This window comes from Phyllobates terribilis, unplaced genomic scaffold, assembly GCF_046119375.1.
Source record: "Phyllobates terribilis strain yellow unplaced genomic scaffold, ASM4611937v1 Scaffold_5__5_contigs__length_657084704, whole genome shotgun sequence".
NCBI classification, from domain to species: domain Eukaryota; kingdom Metazoa; phylum Chordata; class Amphibia; order Anura; family Dendrobatidae; genus Phyllobates; species Phyllobates terribilis.
In genome coordinates this window covers 417,600,488-417,622,321 of record NW_027362765.1, presented here as the reverse complement: position 1 = coordinate 417,622,321, position 21,834 = coordinate 417,600,488, and the positions used below count along the sequence as shown (strand labels likewise).

At 41.8% G+C, this 21,834-nt stretch overlaps 1 protein-coding gene across 1 annotated transcript in view; it reads right to left on the bottom strand.

Moving 5' to 3' along the window:
- The window catches only part of LOC141273402 (alpha-2-macroglobulin-like), a 67,281-nt gene that overhangs the window by 30,210 nt on the left and 15,237 nt on the right, over positions 1-21,834 (bottom strand). The window contains exons 2-18 of the mRNA XM_073685171.1: positions 14,998-15,181; positions 14,293-14,449; positions 13,746-13,798; positions 13,016-13,036; positions 11,403-11,571; positions 11,105-11,189; positions 9,679-9,799; positions 9,324-9,438; positions 9,133-9,242; positions 8,872-9,030; positions 8,549-8,776; positions 7,691-7,754; positions 6,582-6,727; positions 5,954-6,103; positions 5,694-5,864; positions 3,998-4,082; positions 1,857-2,013 (exon numbers count right to left, since the gene is read on the bottom strand). Coding sequence (XP_073541272.1) covers positions 1,857-2,013; positions 3,998-4,082; positions 5,694-5,864; positions 5,954-6,103; positions 6,582-6,727; positions 7,691-7,754; positions 8,549-8,776; positions 8,872-9,030; positions 9,133-9,242; positions 9,324-9,438; positions 9,679-9,799; positions 11,105-11,189; positions 11,403-11,571; positions 13,016-13,036; positions 13,746-13,798; positions 14,293-14,449; positions 14,998-15,181 — 2,175 coding nt within the window. The remainder of the gene's footprint in view (positions 1-1,856; positions 2,014-3,997; positions 4,083-5,693; positions 5,865-5,953; positions 6,104-6,581; positions 6,728-7,690; positions 7,755-8,548; positions 8,777-8,871; positions 9,031-9,132; positions 9,243-9,323; positions 9,439-9,678; positions 9,800-11,104; positions 11,190-11,402; positions 11,572-13,015; positions 13,037-13,745; positions 13,799-14,292; positions 14,450-14,997; positions 15,182-21,834) is intronic.

Sequence of the window (21,834 nt, the reverse complement as noted above, 5' to 3'; positions counted from 1 at the left end):
GATTTAATAATGCTGTACATGCCGTTTTTAGAGTAAAATCTGGTTATCCAGCACATTCTGTTATCCAAAACTTTTTTTTTTTGCATTTATGTACTGTAGCTGTTTAAAGAGGACCAGTCACCTGATCAAAAGTATAGAGTTTTTTGCTCTCATTTTATTCTTGGTGTTTCCCTTAGTACTTTACTTTTTCCTTTCTTATTTAAATCCGCCATATGGTTCAAGATTTGGGCCTTTAAATTTAGAGCTCATTTTTAATAGGGCGTGATTTACAGGCTCCTCATGGGCGTGTCTTTTGGCTGCTCTGCATAATTACCCTGTGAGCCACGCCCCCTTAGTAAAGAATATACAAATTAGCACAACAAAAAAAGACTCATATCTCTGGAACCGTATAGTAGATCTAAAATAAAAAAAAATCAGATTACTCAGGAAAACAAGAGCAAAGACTGGATACTTTTGACCTGGTGACTGCGTACCGTTTCTTTTAAATATGTAGGAAAGTACAGCGGACAATGCTTTCCTACTATAGAGCTACCAAAAAAAGGTCCACCATGTGGTATACATGTTTTTTTCTAATGGCTCCTTATAGTGGACAGAAACCACAGTATCCAGACCTCTGCCTGTGGTCACTTTCAGATGTATACACCTAAGGATAGGTTCACATGGGTCTATAAAAAATCGTTTGATCCAGAAAAGTGGTACTATTTTTTTCTCACTTGTCGTCCGTGTACAATCTGTTTTTTCTAGCTGCTATTAATCATTTACATGACCATTTATAGTTTCCTATGTTATGGAATTGCAATCTGTCCATAAAAAAAGAATGCTTTACTGTGGCTGCGTATGGCATCCGATTTTTTTTTAACCACACATAGAATTGAATGGCCGAGTCTCATCCGATTTACAGAAGAAACTAGTGCATGCTGCAATTTTTTTCACGCAGAGTGAAAAAAAATTAGTAATCAGCACCGCCCCATTGAATAATTGGTCCGATTGCTGTCCGGTTTTTTCACGGACACCACTTGGACCGAAAATACGGTCGTGTGAATGAACCTTGACAGTGGTGACAAACACAGTGCATATGTTTAACCTTTTCATTAATTAAAAATTGGGTGATTTCGTTTTTCCGTGTAAACATTATTACATTTTAGAGCCATATTGGCTTTCGTCCACTTTTTGGGAACAATTTTTTTTTTTAATTTAATGCGTGTATTTTGGGGCTATAAATATTTTTTGCAATTGGGTTTCATTAAAAATTTTGCACCGTTTGGCTATTACATGCTCTTTGTTTCTCTGCACATTCAACTTTGATGTGGTCTATGGTCCTAAATCAGCTGAGAAGAGCTCAGAAAAGGAAAGAAGAAAGAGTTGCAAGCTGCCCGTCAGGCCGTAATTCTCAATTAACTCATTCTGTGCCATCAATATACAGCACAACGCAAAGACTACAGAAAGCAAACGGTGCAAACTTCTTTAAGGATACCAATTGCAAAAATTACTTTTGGCCCCAAATACATGCATTTATGTAAAAAATAAATGAATAAATGAATGTCCCTTTAGGTGGACCACCCCTTTAAGGCTAAGGCTATTTTGCGTCATTTCTCACATTGAGACATGAAGATTGTTGTGTTGGATTGTGGCATCGCACCTAATGATTGTCAATAGGGCTGTGTTTTGACAGTGCACCCCAGTTGGATTTTGCACGACGGATGGCACCCAACTTGGTCCCAATAGACTTCTATGTAAATCTAACTCAACTTATGTCTCTCAAATTGCAGCATTCACAAGCCCTAGGAATGTTTTTTGGTGCTGTGATCAGACATAGCCCAAATGTCACTTTGGCTTCATTTACACTAAATACTTACTCGATCTCAATCATGTCCCACAGCCAGGTTTCAGGGAACAACTTCCTCACAGTTTCTATAACGATGTAATCATCATCAAGTGATGATAAATGCATCCTGCCGGATAAGGCCATGGGTACTTCCATTCCTCGAGACATGTAAGCCACCTCCGGAGTTCCTAAATACATAATGATTGACGTCATTGGTCAATGAAGTCATTAAATCTGCGTCACATCTGTGTGTAACCTTATTACCATAACTAAATAAAATCTAACATTATTTCCCAGGAGACTATGAAAATCTATAAACAATGTGCCAAAAAAAGAAGAAAAAAATCAAAGCCATTTGTTTGTAAGGCCATTGTTTGTCTCTGGACTCACAAGTCAAACAACGGAATTACCAAACCTTAAAGGGAATCTGTCATCAGGTTCTTGCTACTCCATCTGAGAGCAGCATGATGAAGGGGCAAAAACCCTGATTCCAGCGATGTATCACTTACTCTGCTGCTTGAAATAGTTTTTATAAAATCACTGTTTTCTCTGCTGCCGATCTAACAGAGCTCTGAATGCTGAGCTCTGTATAACCCCGCCCACACCACTGATTGGCTGTTTTCTGTGTGCACTCTGCATCTTCCCGCTCAGAAACAGGAACCATCACATAGCTATTAAATAGCAAGCTGACTTCAGTCTCCTTCTATTAAAGGACCAGAACTTTTATAACTTAATGAGGAAATATTTAAATTTTTCTAATTGTATATATTAGAAAGGTTAATATTGTTTTCTTTTTACTTTATGAGGTATCCTGGCCCTTTAAGTGGACATTAGAGGGAAAAAAATGCTGTAGATTTTGTATACTTAAAACTAAAGAAAAAGAAATAGGTGACATTGGTCTGGCAACAATTTACATTTTCCATATAATTTTTAACTTTTTCCCCCAAAACTACCCTTTTATAATCTTCTTACGGGTGTGTGCACGCAGAGTCTTTTTGCAGAGTTTTTGGAGCAGAAACTGTCAGGAAACTCCCAAGTTTTTGAGGAGATTTGAAAATTTGGAAAAGGATTTGGAGAGTTTCTACTTCAAAAACTCTTTGTGCACATAGCCCAAGCCTAGAATCAATCATGCATTGTTATCTGTTGAGCCCAAACCAGGAGTGTATCCAAAATGAAAGAAAAGTTGAACAAAAAGATACAAGCTCCCCCATTACGACATGCACTCCTGTCCACCATGGCGGCCGGGCCAGGGCAGTCTACAGATCTGTGGCCGACATCACATTTAGTCACATGCTGTGGGAGAACCAGTAATGTCTGCTCTCCTTCTATATATGCTGGCATTGCTATTCAGGTAATGACAGCTATAGTTAGTTTATCCTGGTCTGGAAAGGTGGTTTTCTGATGGTTATTCCAAAGTTGTTGTCAGCGGTGTTTGGTGAAGCCTTTCCTTTTCCCTTTGTGTCTTTATGTTACTTTGTTGCCTCACGGACTTTACATTTTTGTTCCTTAGTGTTTTTTCCTGTGAGAGTGCTGTGTGACTGTGCTACTGTTTTGCCAAGTCTGTCTTGTTTGTGTTCTCCCCATACACTTAACAGATTAGTGCTACTCAGTAGCATAGCGAGGAACGAGACACAGGCGTCCCCACCATCAGGAGTAATCCTGGAGACAGGGATAGCTAGAGACCCTTAGCCTGAGGAACAGTATAGGTATTCTACAGTCACTCCGTGACACCTTGTCCCTAGGCGTCATGAGACGTCATGAAGTCACAGGGCCTGGTAAACCCCACAGGCCCCCTGGATACCAGACCAAGGAAGCCAGAACTGAATACTGCCCTGACCCGACTACCATGGAGGGCAGAATAGGATGTCAGACCAGGGCAGCACAAATCTTATTTGCTCAACTACGGCATAGAGGAAATACAAATATGTCTCCCATTTGTATGCATTCCTGCAAAACTGCATCAAAAACTGCATTTGTGATTCCAGCCTAAAATCTGCAGACAAACTGACCTGCAACACAGATTTTAACTCAGTAGCATGTCAGTCTATGCTGCAAATTTTCATAACAGTATTCAGCCTTGGCATATTTGCAGCAAAATCCACGAAAAACACGCATGTAAGTGATTTTTTTGTGCACACAATTTTTTTTGTAATATTAAAATAAACTAAATACCATGAAAATCCACATCATAAACAGCATCCCTGCAGATAACTGGGATTCTGACCAACATGTTTGTGGCGACTTTCAGACCCAGACTCTAAAAAAAAAATGTAAAAAATGTAATTAATTTGTTCAGTAGAGTATAGGAAAGAAAACAGACATCAAGGACATGCAACGCATTAGAAATAATTATTTAATCAAGCAAGAAAGATACAAGATTAAGTTGATGTGTGTAAAGGCTTCATAGATGATAGTATGCAGACCTGCTTAACCAGAACTTCTATTTTGGTTTAATTATTTTTTTCTACTTATGATATAATGGATTACATCAACTAGAGGACCTGAGGTGAGGGAGTGGTACATGACACAGGGATTAGAAGGCAACTAATAGGATAATGCTAGTTTTAATCCCCGCCCCCGAGGTTCTGCATAGGGCATAACAATATATGTGGCGCCCTGCTGCACAATAGTGCCACAGAACCCTGAGGGGTGCATAGATGGATTTCACCACAAGAGGCCCTCAGAGCATACACACACCTCCACCCTTCCTCAGACCACCAGAGGGAGCCCGGATAGGAACATATATAGGGCACTGGAGGGTGGAGTTAGTGAGTCTAGTTTCAGTTTGAAGTCTAGCCAGAACAGAGTTCCTGCACACAGTCTTCAGAACAGTTCAGCAGTAGAACAGAACGGTTCTCAGCTCAAAGTGCAGAGTGGAGACTCAAGCAGCTCAGGTTAGTGAGCTAGGAGCGTGCTGACGCTCAGAGAGCAGCAGAAGAAGCAGCCAGCTAGCAGCCAGTGTGTATATCCTAGTGAGGGCTCCGAGTAGGCCGAAGGCTAGAGGAGTGAGTAGCATTGGGGGCAGAGGACCTTTACCAGCTCACCCCAGAAAGCATATACCGGACACCGGGTCCGCGTCTACAGGGCCGTATATCCCCTGTAGAGACAACCGGAGACCCCTGGAAGACTTCAGGTCCCAGGATCACCCAAGAGCTGATACGTAACAGAGCAAGGAGACACAGAGGCTCCGCAAGCAGGGAGTGTGTACTCCAGGAGAAGGCCCTACCACAAAGTCAGCCGGTGCAGGACAGAAACAAAGTTAGGCCTAGCTCCAGGCAGGTCAGAAACTTACTACAGAAAGGCAAGAAACAGGAGGCCCTACACCTGCTCACTGGGGAGAATCCGGACGTGCACCCCTCACCCTACAGTGCTCCGGGGTGTTCCTGAACTAACACCAGTAAAGGTACAGAAGTGACTTTCGTGTGTGCTCCCATTCTTGCTCTGACCTGGCTGGGTCCCCTCTGTCCTGCATCCCCCCTCCTACGCTGCCCTGAGGCCCTGCTCCACCTGTGGGGAGCGATACCATCTAAGCTGCCACAACACCGGCCTCAGTGGACTGCCGCAGCGCTGGTGATCCTCACCAGAAACCACAGGTGGCATCATGAACATTCTATAAACTTTGATATTTCATATTCCCCTTTTTTAAGAGAGACCCCAGGGTACGGGCCCGGTAGCCGACCACCGCGACATCCCCCAAAACCAGGCATCAAGGCCCGGGCGCCGAGTAGTCCCCATCCCCTGGGCGCCACATATATACTGTATATATTTTGGCCAGTTTATTTCTCTAATTTGTTTTCATTAGATCCATACTGTATATAATGTAAAATATTTGTACAAAATAAAATATTATACCAAAGTAGATACTAACCTGTAGGATGGCATAGGTGTCAGTGTCCCAGTTAGGCGTGGATGGTCTATAATATACTCCATTCATAAAGATAGGATCTAACTTTAAACAAGAATCCTCCCGTTCTTCTTCTAAGTAATGGTTCCCATGGTTGTAGCCAGACAGATCAGTAATTGGCAGTAGATCATATATCTGAACAGTAAGACCAAAAGTGCAAACAGACTGAAATGGCAGTTTGTATAAAATTAGTGCAATCAATCTCGAATAGTAATTTTTCCTACCGTTTTCGCTGACAGCTCGGCCTCAGGTTTCAGCAGTGATACACTGACATCTACACCCCGCAGTGCGCAAAGAGAGTTTGGCTGAGCAAAGAGGGTGAGATCCACCTGTGATCCTGGAAGGGCTTCATTGGCAGAGAAAGAGAGTTTCACCTGAATGTAAGACAACAGAGAGTTAGGCCCAAGACAAAGGCCCAGGTCCCGGTTGGTATTTTCATGTTAAGTGAATATATTGTATATTTTAACCCATGTCCAAGTTATCTTCATGTTCCTAAATCCTGATCTCATTTTAGGTTCCTGCCTATAGCAAGTCCTAGGTAATGGAAAAACAAGTGGGTTAATTCTGCGCTGCCGTGTAGAAAGGATGAGGGATGCCAATCCGAGTATAAGTGGTATTAGTCAACGCGTTTCGAAGTTAACAAACTTCTTCATCAGGACAACCACAATCCAATTTATACCAAGTCCTACTCAGTCATAAAGAAGTCAGTTAAATCACTGAGCCGTCTTTCTGCCCTGCCACCGGATTTATCTTTTTGTGTCGTAAGCCATCAGTATGAGGTATGATGAAGATCTGAGCGCCAGCATTCTCGTGCATCAGCGAATTGGATCTGTAAGTGATCACGCATCTTACCTTGTTTGTAAAACACTTCTCTACTTTGACGCTGACGGTATCCGCTATGACCTCGCCACTTTCCAGAACAAGGTATACCAACAGTCTGGTCAGAGGTGCAGTGTTAACATTTACAGGAAGAGTAAATGTGAACTGTCCATGTGATTCTATAAAAGTAGAAAAAAAGATGTGAGCAGAGATGAGCAATTCGATATGCGCTGCCCTGGTCTGGTCCTCTTTGGCAGCCGATCTTCACTTCTGTACTGAGTATCTTCTGCCCGGCATTCTGGGGACATCTGGTGCTTACTAGGCCCCACAACAACATGAAGGCACATTGTGAAGCATGTCATGATGTTGCAGGGCCTAGAAAGCACCACAGGATGCTGGGCCAAACATTTTTGGTGCAGAAATGAAGACCGACTACCATGGAGGACCAGACTGGATGCTCATCTTTAGATGTGAATAACGACACAAATACAACATAGCTGACCATTCAATCATCCGACAGCTGTTCCTCCCCATGTATATTCAATGGTTAAATGGAAATAAGCCCTTGCCAAAGTCTTCCGACAGCTTATCTCATATGGGAACAAATGATAGGACATGTTTATGCCTTATCCTTCTTTGGCCAACCATCTACCATCAAGGGAGAGTGTCAGGACTTCACCATGTACATAAGTTAGTCACCTGCCCCTCTAAACTCAATGGCTTCAGCCCACTACTAATGTGTATGCCAAATGTTCCTATTTCAACAACTAAAGTGTATGAGGAACCTGTGACACTCCCATTTTGGCTAAATGCTGGGGGAGAGAAATATCCTATATGCCCAATTCTGTCTTCCAGAGGAGCTTGGTATCTACTCACTCCCATTTTTTCATAAACATGCGCACTTGCCGGATCCAAGCTACCATGGAGGAGTTTGGAAAAATAGCTGCCATTCGTCCCTCTGATAGCTATGCAAGATGTATAGGTTTCATTCATTTTCCTGACACACTGGATTGTTCTAGACTTGATGGTTTTTTGGAAGAGTCTAGGGACCCTGTTCTATGATTAGATCACACTAATACTTTTAACCATAAAGATGTGCAATCGCAGTGGAACGTTATATCACTATGGATTATGAAACCCACCTTGATCTGAAGTTAATTTCACCTCGTTCTTTCCAAAGTCGACAATTTGTCCTTTTGCCATCACCTGGGCATATAAAAGAAAACTAATATAATATACAGTCAAACTGTATACTGTATATTAGATGTTTCTGGTTAACAATAAATCTTTCTGATTCCAAAAATGTGTCATATCTTCTCAAAAATAAATCAATTTTTGTATTGGATCTCGACAGCGTGAACCATGTAGGTGTACTCAAAAAAATTCACAAGCCTCATGGCAAGATCTCAGCTTTGAGACCACCATGTACAGTCTTTATGTAAAGCTATGTCCATATCTGAATCTGTTTTATCTGTTTTACCATTGAAACAGAAAAACAAAAACAACATTAGTGCCAGATCTGTCACATCATGGACACCAGCGGTGCTCGACCAACCCTATTGACTCAAATCGGGTCCATGGGATTTTACAATATTGTGTCTGTCAATTTGACCGGAAGCTCCTAATGCCGCCTCTGAATGAATGAAGCCTTAGCAGAGTCTCTCCTGCAAGAGATGTTAATTGGAGCTACTTTGCCCTCCTTTATTGGATTTTTAAAAATACTATTCCTAAACCAGACACCCCCTTACATAGCTACAGCTAGATAAACACCTATCATCTGTTGACTCTAATCGAGTCAATGGGATTTTCCATTATTTTGCCCCTCAATTTGGATGTAAGCTCCTAATGGCACCTCCAAAGCAATTGAACGAAACCTTAGCTAAAACTCATCTGCAAGAGATGCTATCTAGAGCTGCTTTGCCCTCCCTTATTGGATCTTTAAAAATACTACTCCTAAACCAGACACCTCCTTACATAGCCATAGCTGGATAAACACCTACCAAGTGTTGGAACACAATGCCAGGTACTTTTCCAACTCCTTCAGGAGTCAAAGCGTAGAATACTGTAAATCTCTCATCATGTTCACAGCTCAGAGTCCGGTATATGGGCTGGATCTTTATATAGCTCTTAGTCCGAGAGTAGAAATGTTGGGCGGTATGTAAGGCGTCCTCATAAATCGGTAACAATGTGGATTGAGTGTAGCATCGATCTGCTGTCTTGTAAACGGCCTGTGTATCCAAAATATAAAATCTTCACATTTTCTGTTTTAAAATAGTATATATTATATAAGATTTTAACTCCTCGTATGTCTGATACTCCTCACCCTTAGATTGATAGATGATGAAGGAAAATCATTGGTGTCGATAGAAAAATCTGCGGTTCCATCAGGTCCGGTGGTGGAGGTGAAGTTTTTATTAGAACCTATAAAGATGGTCACATTCTTATTTGGGATGGGATTTCCAGAGGCGTCTTCTAGGAAAATCTGCACAAATATATAAGAAACATAAATGGTACTTCTTGCCAAAACTCAAAGGAGCACAACATGCCATATTTCAGATCTGCCCCTGACATCATCCCATCTCACCTGCCCAGAGTAGGGAATACCCTTCTTAAAGTGGGAATCCATTTGTCGGAATGACACTTTAGAAATAATCTTCTTAATTTCGGATGATCCCTCCCCCGTCAGCACAACTCCTACGGTATAAATCTCACGTTAAATCCTTTTAAAGTGTCCACTATTTCCAATTTTATATTTACCCTCTTCTTTTATCTCACCTGTCCCTTCCTCTGTTATTTTGGCGCTTGCAATAAGTTTCATCTCATATCCAGAACGTTTCATCTGGAAGATTTTGGTCTTTACTACTTCTGAGAAACATCCATTTTTATCAGCCTGAAAAAGAAATATATCTTTAAAAAAATTGGTACGGTAACCATTTTCAATAGTCAATATATACTGTACTGCCAGGGCAATTATCTGACAAATCCAAATTGACACAGAGGGACCCCATTAATTATTTTGGGGTTATCAGAGTTCAGACTATGCTACTTTTGCTGTGAAAATATGGAAAAGTTTCACAAAAGACCCCGATTGCAAGTATGTCATCTATGCCCCATACTGTCTTATACTCACTTGATGTGACAAGTCTTCGCATACACTTTTTTCTTCTAGATGACAGGAAGAATAGCTGTTGGTGAACCTTCTGCAGACCTGGACATCGATTTTCCCTGCAACTGGTTTTCCATAAGTGTACCTGATGGAATAGACATATTTTACATTTTATCTTCAATATGAAATGGATTAGACAAAAATATCATGGCTTAAAGGGGATTGGTCACCAGATCAAACATGGCCAATTTTTGTTCTTATTTTATTCCCACTGTACTGCAGAGTATCCCGTTTTTCGTTTTTTAATAATCTGCCATATAGATCAAGAGATATGGGCTTTTTCATTTAGTGCATTTTTTATGGCCTTTACCCAAGAGGCGTGAGTCACAGAGTAATTAAGACACGCCCCCAGAGAATCCTGTGAGCCACGCCCACTAGGTAAAGACCATAAAAATCAGCACTAAATTAAAAAGCCCATATCTCTGGAACCGTATGGCGGATTTAAAAAAAAAACGGAATACTTAAAGGAGCAGCAGGAATAAAATATGAGCAAAAACTGGCCAATTATGACCTGTTGACAGGTCTGCTTTAACTGCAGGTACATTAGTAATATTAATTAAAGAATGGATGCTAAAATGGCTGGGTTGAGCTGTATAGGGGAATGGGTGCCATTCAGGTAGGCGGCACAATTTATGGTAATAAAAATAAGTTGTGCTCTGAATTTAAAGTGCATATGTCAACTAAATATGATGTCCTATGTAAGGGCAGCAAATTATAGCTATAGGTTCATATTAGGAGAAAAAACCTGTTAACATTTTTCCAAAAATAGTTGCGTTTGCTGCATTGATAAGGCTTTTCCATGGCTCAGGATAGATACATAGCAGCCTATCATGAGCTGGACACATGTTGCACATACAATAATAATGGTATGGACACATATGTTGGACTCTTGTTGCACACATGTCACCTTCTGGCTACATGGACTCATGAGCCACTGCTCTAACAATGCACGGATTAATTACACTCTGGCTCGTATGTTTGATCAACGCTTTATTTGCGCCCACTACAGAGGATGCTACCATGTTCTCCTTGGAGGCAAGTCATTGGGGGGGGAAGAGGCCATTCAGCATTTTTTTCTGTGTTAAGCGCATAATAAAAGTTGATATTAATATGACACTTGATAGTAAAATTGCGCATAAATTACTGGTATACCATGTACAGCTCATCACAAAAACAGATCAAGTAGGGAACTTTACGTAAAAATAAAAAAGTTATGGTTGTGTGATGTGTATGTGTGTAATGAATGTATGCGCGTGCATATGCGAGAGGGCATGATGGGGGCACACCGACACACATGCTACATAGAGGTCCTTTGCAATCAGTGTCTGTCCCCTGCTCAAAACTACAAGTCGGCTGTATTATGTCAGAATTTCTTAGGTAGAAAACTTACTTGCCACATACTGTCACCTCAACTTCCTCATCTAGAATGGTAATGACTGACGGGACTGTTACCTTCACCTCATATTTGGGTAGCACTGCAAAAAAATTGTAAATAATAGTTATACACTGCGGCTGCCATGTGTAGCTATTACTTGTTACCAAGATTTCTACTACTGAAAATTTGATTTTATGGGAATATTCACGCAAATTCAAAAACTACATAAAAATTACGACTATTTTTATTGCGTATTAGTGAGAACAATCTGTTGTGCCCTTTCTATATACCGATAGAAGGAAGAGAAAAATACCATATTCTTCCACGGTAAAGTGTTGTTTAATTTCTGAGCCCCTTTGCCTCTGAGCAACCAGTTTATATGTTCCCAATCGGGGCTCGGAGGTCAGAAGGAAGGACTCCTGCGCAATTCCTTTCTTTGTCTCCACATTCAGCCACTGGCCAATGCGATTTCTCTGAGGATCCTGAAAGAAGAAATTGTGTTTTATATATTTAACTGTTCAATTAACCCCAGTAATAAATGCTGTAAAAATAGAGAAATATTGAGTTTCTAACCATCGAGGTTATATCCAAATGTATACGATGACACGACCAGACATTTCAATATTCCATGTTAATGTCAAAAGAGACAGGTGTCCGAACAGTGAGGCCTGGGTCCTCTCTACCTCCCCCGTCTATTGAGGCCTTCTGGCACATAGAGAGGCCTTACATTAGAGCTAGGACTATCCTGATTGGGTACACCTAGTCGCGGTGGGATGGCTTTTATGCTTTTTTTAATCAAAACAGTATCTACTAAGTATTGAGGGGATTTGCTCATTGTTTTAATTTTAGATTATGTTTGATTTACATTATGCACCTACACACTGCACTTATATCAACATATGTACCAGCTCATTTCTTTGCTTTTACATCAAAAGAGAGTCCTACTGATTTATTTTACTACCCTTTTATAGTTTATTGAAAAACAGATGCATCTATCCATCTATCTGTCCAACTATCTATCTATCTATCTATATATCTATTGATCGTATCTATCGTGTCTATTTATCGTATCTATCTATTACACAAACTTGTGTGCTCATCTACCCAACAACTGGGAATGATGTTTGGTCACTTTAATAATCTATATCACGTTGCTTGAAAAAGGCCAGGAACTGAAAAATTGGACAGACATGGGTGAGTTCTGTGTTATGACTTTAGTTTTGGTGTTTTGTCATAGGAGCAAAGAAATGGCTTTCATAGCTATAAGGGATTTGTCAAACAATGGATACCAATGTCACTAGAACAACCTTCTTGACTAATAGAGTCTTGATGGGTTTCCGTTATAGTGTCTTTCATGTGTAAGAGGGTCACTGGTAATGTGCTGGAGGGGAGATATGTTTCACTGAGGTTATTAGCTTTAGTGATATGAACCTGGAAGTTTGCTCCAGCCTGTTATGTGCTGAGAGGGGTTAATCGGCCATGAGAGGGCCAGGTTTGTTGTGAACAGCTAAAGAGTTGGGCGGGAAGGCTGTTCACCATATCTCCACCCTAAGGTGTGGTCCAGGAGGTAAAAGTGAAGTCTCTAGACTTAATGATTGTTCTGTGTGTGCTCTGAAGGAGAGCTGACCAAAAGAGCAGGGCTGTTGCTTAAAAAAGCTCCACCCTGATTTCTGAGCGGCCGGACCCCGCAGTTATATGGATTGTAATGTATGCTGCTAATTTGTGCCAACAAGACTGAATGTGTCTAATTTATTTTGTACTGGTTTATGAGGCATGTTTTAATAAACCAGATGAATATTTAAACAAAATGAATTCCTTTGACTACCTCGTTAAGCAGCCGAGTAAGCCAATCTACATGTTACAAGAAAATATGCTCAACAAGACTGTAATAGCTAAATCTGGTAATAATTATAAAAAATGTCTTACCTCAACATAGACCACAGGAAACTGAAAGGGAAAGCAAGAAACACAATTATTGTTATTCTTTTATTTAAAGGGGCCAATGATTTTGCAATATAATTCTATCAATTTGTTAAAAATCCATATACTATAAATAATTCTTAAATAATTTTCTCATTTTCAGTTGTTTTGTAATAGATATAAAATTCATGTTATTTCCTGATAAATGTTCCGTCACGTATTGAATGTCCGATCATTCAACTGAACGAGAAGATATTTATTCCTAATAAACAAATAATTTTTTTATTGATCAGAACAAAATCAGTTTTTGCTAAATTCTGATTAGGTTGGATCAGGAGATCTAAGAGGTCTCTGATCTGAGGGCAGCATAGGATAAAAGAGGAGACTCTGATCTCAGGGTTATGTTACTTTCTGATTTAATTTTGTATTTTTTTATATGACAAGCTGCTTAAATCCTGCCTGGACTTCTAGAAAAAGCATGTGAGTCCTGTTGGCCCCTCCCACACAGAGTTAGTATGCATATAAAACTGTCAATCACTGAATGTGGGCGGGGGAATCAGGACTCACAGGCTTTTCCTGGCAGGATTTAAACAGCTTTTTACATTAAAATACTAAATCAAATTATGAAAAATTATATATTGCCAAGATTAGCATCGCCCCCTCTACAATATGCTTTCCTCAGGTAGGAACGTTACAGAGAAGCTTAAACTATTAAACATGGAAATCTTCAACATACCTTCTCAGATACTGCATGAAATGTTTCATCCAGTGCGGCAATACGAAATTTAACTACAAAAAGATATATAGGTGTCCAGTTATTAGCTTGTGGCAAAAAAGAAGGTAGCACACACATAATTCTAAAGGAATATGAATCCTGCACACAGCGAGTCAGGCAGTGCTATACAGCTGGCATCCTCCTGTAACTGCAGCCATTGCAGCTTGCACTGATTGCCCTAATTGACCCCTTTGATGCTTTGTCACCCCATTGATCTTCCTACAACATGATTTTGGCATGCTGAAGGTCACTGGTGGACACAGACAGAAAAGGGCCCCCGTGCAAGAACAGTATATGGGCCCTTTGAAGTCCATTAGCTCGTCAAAATGCACAATTCTGACTGCTTTGGAGGTGGAAATGGGCCCTTTTCCCTTTTTGGGACCTCGTGCTAATGAACAGGTTGCAACAATAATATATCTACTAATGGGTTATAATAGCAGATATATTATTAATATATGTAAAAATGTAAAGAAAAAAAAACAAAAAAAAATTGTTTGGTAATTCTCACCATGCTGTCCAGGTTTGTAGATGGGTTTGTCAGTTTGGATGAACACTAGGTTTTCCAGAGGTTTGATAAGAACGCGTCTCCTTTTCTTGAAATGTAGTGTGCTCCCCTCAGCTTCTAGGGTGATATATCCCACATTTGCTTTGTCAGTGTCAGGTGTCTGAAAAGAACAATATACATTATAACTGTATCGATAAATTGTCAGTCATTAAATTAGAAAAAAAATGATAATTTTTTTCTAAAAACAGACTAATTGCTTCCTGCACGCATTCACGCTAGAAAAGAAGTCCTAATATATGCAGGGGAAATAATTGCCCTTAGGTAGACTGGACGTCTCCAGTTCATACAAGGGACAGCACATGATACACAATAAATGCAATATTTCTATAGCATATTGATAATAATCAGCTGTCAACACAATCCACCGACATATCTGTCATAGGAGGACATAAACACTTCTGAGGTTCCAAGCACCAGTAAACCCAGGGCAGACGTCTCACTTGCCTAACAAATCGGTTAGTTGTGGCAGCGAGAATTGTGGTGTGGATGTGTGAACTGGTTGTGTTGTGCTCTTATCTCATTGCCAGACTATTGTGATAGGTTAGTGGACGAGTGTTTGTGAGAAGCGTAGTTGCCCTTTACAGTCGCATCTGAGTCACGTGTGCAATGAGTGATCGGTGTTCGTGGCGAGTATACTGTAATACTTACTTTAAAAGTGACGCAGTTGTCTTCGTCAGGTTGTGTGACTTGTTTCTCCAGTAATGTTATGTTCTCGGCCCCTGTCTCCAGGGCCACAGTCACAGTAACAGACTCATTAAGATGGGAAAATTGCAGACAGAATTTCTGATTATTTTTGGCCTTCAGAACTGTTGGAACCAACAGCATATATTTTCTGATGAAAGAAGGTACAAATATAAAGGTTATCTGAAGGTTCTTCGTAGATTCTGTTAATAAATTATCGGTCTTTTCTTTATTTTATTTGTTAATTTTTGATTATTAAACTATCAGTGTCTCATTCTATATCAGTATTATCAGTGTCTCACTGTCAGACACTCTGGGCCTGCTATGAGAAGATGTAGATCTGTACTACAACATGAGCCACTTTAGTCTAATGCAGTTTCCATCCAAGCCGCTCAAAACTAACCACGGCCACTTTTTTTGGAACTTTTTCAAAGATGGCGAGAGGTGGAAAACGTAAAAATTTAAGTTGCAAATATGGTGTGTAATACAATTTTCAACTTTTTTATGTCATGAAAATAGCGCCTATGGATTAAATACATTTATTATCACTACACAACAAGGTTGTTAATTGTATGATCACTGGGGATTTCACCACTGGGGCCATCACTGATCTTGAACAAGGGTCCCATATTTCCCTGGGTAATAGAGTGGTAGTATTTTGCAGGTATGACCACCACTCCATTTACAGTCTGTGGGAATTATGGAGATAGTGCTTGACTATCACTAGATATTGTGATTAGTGAGGGTCCCGAATCTGCATCCTCCACCAAGGCCTAGAACCAAGGTCTCTATTACTTTCGACTGTACCTTTCTTGACCCGAGGCTGTGTCTGGAATTGCAACATAGCCCCATTAAGCAAAATACAATATATAGATAAAGAGTATTGGGACACATCTCTTAATAATTGAATTTAAGTCTTCCATTAAGTCTCATTGCCCATGTGGTATAACATCCAGCCCTTCACTAAGCCGTCTGCCTTTACTAATATGTGCTACAGAATGATTTTCCCTGGACCTTCAGGAGGCGAATATGTGGCGCCCCTGAGGGTTCGGTCGCCACAGAGGTACAGCATCTCACCCAGAGGTGTGGTATCTCACTCTCAGGTAAGGAAGGAGTACTGCTCAGGACCCTAACACCTGCATCCAACACATACCCGCAGCGGGGGTAAGGCGAGATTGCTCCTGAGGGAGAGCACAGTCCCAGGTTCCCTAGCTGGTGTGAGGAGCTATGTAGTGGGTGTGGGTGGAGAGAGCAGCTTAGGGGAGCACATGATAGGAAGATATAAATAGGAAGCCATCTTAGAAAGAGCAAGCCAGTCAGAGGAGGAGAAGTGGAAGGAGCAGAGGCTCTGCAGGAGCTCTGCTCAGGAGAAGGGTCTGGTGAGAGTCCCAGGACTGAAGGAGAAAAAGAGAGGAGCAGGAAAGGCTCCAGGAACCGAGGAAGGGACCTCAGGGGTACGGCAGTGCTGGATGCCACCCATACGCCCGAATCTGCCAGGCGGTGGTGGGGTCAGGCCGTACAAAGGGAACTTGTCCCTCAACTAGCGGAGGACTCTATACCCAACTAGAAACCGGAGGCTGCAGTACTTTATGTCCTGTAGCCACAAGTCCACACCAGTCTCACCGAGAAGGTAGCCATATAGGACCCAGGGGACGGAACAGACGTCGCCCGCCAAGGCCCGCGGGTACCGGATTGGGGACACTAGGTGTGAGGTGCAGAGAGAAGGCCAGAGAGAGAGAGAGAAAACACACAGAAGGGGGTCCTGCTAAGTACTCCGGAGTTACCTGGGGGTGGACTGAACCCCTCCCTGAGTAAGAGCAGCACGCTGAGGGAAGTTACATTGGTACCTGTAACCTGAACTGCAACAACCGTGAGTAAAGACCCTGAGGACTGCACTACACTGCCTCTGTGTTTATTACTGCGCCATCGACCTCTGCACTACAACGCCCAGCACAACCCATAACAACAACACTGCCCTGGAGCTAGCTCTTCCTGTGGAGAGTCATACCATCCCTGCTGCAATAACATCACCTTCAGTGGACTGCTCCACAGCGGCGGCCCCTTTAGCCGCATTCCACAGGTGGCATCACAAACTTATTACAAACACTATAAACCCCCTGTAAATAACCCCTTTTATTGACCGCCCTGGGTCAGGGACCGGGTCACCGCCACTGTAACATCACCCCCAGCATCTACCGGCCTGGCACTGAGTACCCCACGGCCCAGGGGGCACGTCAAATACATGGTATTATCTGGTGCCTTGTATTCCTCTGGTATTGAAGGGGTTAAATGGAGGGAAGATGTTTTCCCGCTATTTTTCTTAGGTCACGTCCACAAGGTGATAGGGTTAAGTGATTGGTGAGTGGGCATCATCAGGACCCGCCGGTGTGCGCGCTGGAGAGCGCATGAAGAAGAGGAGGATTGCCTTTCCACCACCGCAGGGCACCGGGGCCAGACGGTCTGACAGGAGGAGGAAACAGAGGGCACCAGGAGAAAGTGCAGAGTGTCTGCGGGCTGGCCAGGGCTCGGTTGACCTCTGGCTGCCTAAAGCCGTTGATGGTCCCGGGTCAGGCAGTGTGCAGGCTGGAGATGCTGGCGGTCACAGCTGCAGGATCCAGGACAGCACATCGGGTGGTGAGTACGACACTGCTTATCCCCAACTTCCCACTACCTTGTCTCGGCTAGCTAGTTTATTGGGGTCGCTGAAGGGTATGCTCCTCTGTCAGTCTGACATGTCAGCCTCAGTGAGCCAGTCTTCTCAGCTTCAGGATGCTGCTGAAGTATGGAGGCATTTGGATGAGGGTCTGGACGGGCCGGTGGGGGGGCATGACTCAGTAGTGACACCCATAGCGTCAGGAGTCAAGGGGGTGGGGGAGACATGTTATAAAGAGGCACTGACGTGCGCAGTTTCGCCGTTAGGTTACCATTTGCCTATGGCTATTAAAGAGAAAATATGGCGCAGTGAGTTTATAGATGTATTGTTATTACTACCAGCGTCTAAAGAAGTGTTGGCATGTATAGAGAGGAAGGATGAGGAACATAGGAGGAGACCTATTGCGAGGTCTTTTAATAATTGGTTAATCATTTTCAGAAGCCACAAACCCAGGGGGTGAGTTCGGATACATGGAGTGCTTATCTGCTGAGAAAAGGGACGTGTTTTGCATTTAATGAAAATCAGTGTAAATGGCCTAACACCTGCAGATATAGGCACGAGTGCTCCTTTTGTGGAGGGGCTCACCCAATGCCGAGATGCTTTAAAAAAGCCAGCTTGCCAGGGCAGCCCTCCACAAGGGAGTACCTTAACAAGGGCATTGACGCCGGTAAAGGTGGAGAGCATGCGGGTATGGTTATATCAGTACCCAAATCACAAGACAGCCAGGCTGTTGACAGGTTTACAAATGGTTTTGATATACCGTCTTTTGGTGGTACTGGTTGTCAATGGGTAAATAATTTAAAGTCTGTAGCTTTACTCCCTGAGGTGGTGAAGACGAAAATTGATAAGGAAATTGCGGCAGGGAGAGTGGCAGGGACCATTTGAAGTTCCACCTTTTGTCAAGTTTTGTTTATCACCGCTTGGGGTTGTACCCAAGAAAGAACCTAATGCTTTTAGACTTATTCATCACTTGTTTTATCCTTATGGTGCATCCCTTAATGACAGTATTGATGAGAATCTAAAGACAGTGTGTTATACTTCATTTGATACTGCAGTGGAGATAGTAAAGGGGTTTGGGCCTGGGGCTTTGATGGCTAAGGCTGATGTGGAAGTCTTTAGGTTTTCAGTTTGACGGTTCATTTTATGTTGATAAATGTCTTCCGATGGGTTGTGCGTTGTCATGTTCTTATTTTGAGGCATTTTCTACTTTTATAGAATGGGTTGTTGCCATGCAGTGTGCTGAAGGTGGCGTGGCTCATTATTTAGACGATTTCTTGTTTGTAGGGCCTAAGGAGAGTGAGGTTTGTTTGGAATTGTTGAGGACATTTGAGAATATTTGTCATGATTTTGGTATACCACTAGCATTTGAAAAGACAGTTTATCCAACTTGTTGTATGGAGTTTTTAGGAATTGTCATTGATTCATTGAGAGGTGAGCTCAGGTTGCCAACTAATAAGGTTGAGAAATGTAAGACGGCAATTTTAGAGCTGTATGTTAAGAAGAAAACTAAAGTTAAGGAAATTGAATCTGTTCTCGGCTTATTAGCTTTTGCTGCTAGAGTGATTCCTATGGGTAGAGTATTTTGTAGAAGATTGTCATTGCATATAGCAGGTATTAGGAATTCATGATTTCATGTCCGTGTTACAAAGGAGATTAAGGAGGACCTTCAATATGCAGTCTATACGCCCCCAATAAAAAGCTTATGAAATGGCTAATATCGACCTTGAGGAAAATTAACGAATTCAGAGAAGGAGTCCTTATTATAGGAGGTGACCTCAACATAGCTTTGGAACCTCTAATAGACACCACAAAAAAGAAAAGTAAGTCTCTCAGAGGGATTTAAATAGAATTAAATCACATATTCAGTCACTACAAGTGATTGATGTGTGGAGGTGATTACACCTTCTACTCTCATCTGCACAAATCCTACCATAGAATTGACTATTTAATTGCTTCAAAAAATACTTTCCCCATGATTAAAAAATCCTCAATTCTTCCTAATGTGTATTCCGACCACTCTATAGTAACCTTAGAAATGACACTACATAAACCCTACCCCACTCATAGATCGTGGCAGCTCAATGAATCGGTGTTGAACCTACCTAATACCCATGATCGCATCACCAAGGCACTGAATCAGTACTTTGAGCAGAATGACAATGGTGAGGTTTCGGCGCCGATTCTATGGGAAGCTCACAAATCCGTGATGAGAGGAGAACTGATATCTATTAACACATTCATTAACAAGCAAAAGCAACATCGAATAAATACATTATATATGGAAATTGCAGACCTTGAACTCAAACATAAGAAGCACATGGATTCTCAAACTCTAAGGCAGCTATCTCAAACAAGACAACAGCTTAAGGATATTTTAAACATTGGAGCTGCAAAATGGTATGCGTCTTGGCGGAATAGAATGTATGTACATGGCGATAAAGCATCTAAATTTATGCTCTCAAGAATTAGACAAAGACAACCCCGAACTTACATACACACAATTAAAAGCCCCACAGGGACCCCCTTATCTAATTATGACCAGATAGAATTGGAATTTCTAAACTACTGTAAGCAATTGTATAATTTACGACCTAACGAAAACTCTAAGGAAAAAGTAGAAAGAAGACATAAAATCCAATCCTTCTTATCCAAACTTGACATGCCAAAAATTACAACCCTACAAAAACAGAAGCTAACTAGACCTTTTCAATTAAACGAGCTTAGGTCTGCCCTGTCAAGATGCCCCTCAGGCAAAGCGCCAGGCCCAGACGGCTTTACAGCCACATATTACAAGTCTTTCCCTTCAATCCTCTTGCCTCGCTTGCTGGCTTCATTTAATTCATTATTAGATGGAGACAAGTTCCCGGCCCAAGTTCTTGAAGCTAGAATATCCTTGATCTACAAGGAGGGCAAGGATCAGGAACTGTGTAGTAGCTATCGACCGATTTATTAAACGTGGATTTAAAACTATTCGCTAGCCTGATCGCCGGTCGCATCTCAAAACTTCTTTCTAATATAATATCTTCGAGCCAGACAGGCTTTGTAGGAGGAAGAGAAGGAAAAGACAATGCTCATAAAATTTTTCACCTTATGCATTACGTTAACAAACAGAAACTCCCCCTGGTGTTACTGGGGACTGATGCAGAGAAGGCCTTTGACAGGGTGGACTGGATCTATCTGGAAGAAACACTCCTTAGCTTTGACTTCCCAGCTCAACTAGTCAAGGCCATTCTAAGTATGTATACAAACCCCTCAGCACGCATCAGAATCAATGGCTCTTTAACAGAACCATTCACCATCCACAATGGCACGAGACAGGGATGCCCACTATCCCCGATATTATTTATTCTAACAATGGAACCTCTTTTAGCAGCAATACAACTCAACAGGGAAATATCGGGTGTCACAGTAGGTGAAACACAACACAAAACAGCTGCCTTCGCAGATGACTTACTAATCCTTATGTCCAACCCCATTAAAAGCTTCCCGGCATTGATACAGATACTAAAGGACTATAGCTCACTAACTAACTTCAAGGTGAACATGTCAGAAGCGATAGACTTGAATATCCCCTCCCACACTTTATCCAAACTGAAATCTCTATACGCCTTTTCCTGGCCCAAACACTACATATCTTATTTAAGTATCAAATTGAGTAGATCCCAAAAAGATCTTTTTGCCCTTAACTATCTTCCATTAATAGATAAAGTAACAAAAACTATTAAAACATGGCGGGACGCCTTCCTTTCCTGGACAGGACGTAAGAATATTCTTAAAAGTTTAATTCTCCCAAAATTCATATATCTATTCTCTATGCTTCCTATCCAAATACCAGATTCTTACCTCAAAAAAGTAAACTCACTTTTTTTTTCCTATATATGGAAAGCTGCAAAACCTCGCATAAATGCACGCACATTGATGTTACATGTAACGGGTCTGGGAGGCGGAACCTCTGAGCAACTATACAAGGGGGCGGTCCTTGTAAGGAAGCGGGTGGCTCCCAGGGAAGACGGGCAGGTAGTCACGGCAAGTGACAGGGACAGTCTCTGGGTAGAAGGGCAGGTAGTCACGGCAAGTGACAGGGACAGTCTCTGGGTAGAAGGACAGCAGGCAGGTGGCTGGTGAGCGCTGCCAGGTGAGCGGGCGAGAGT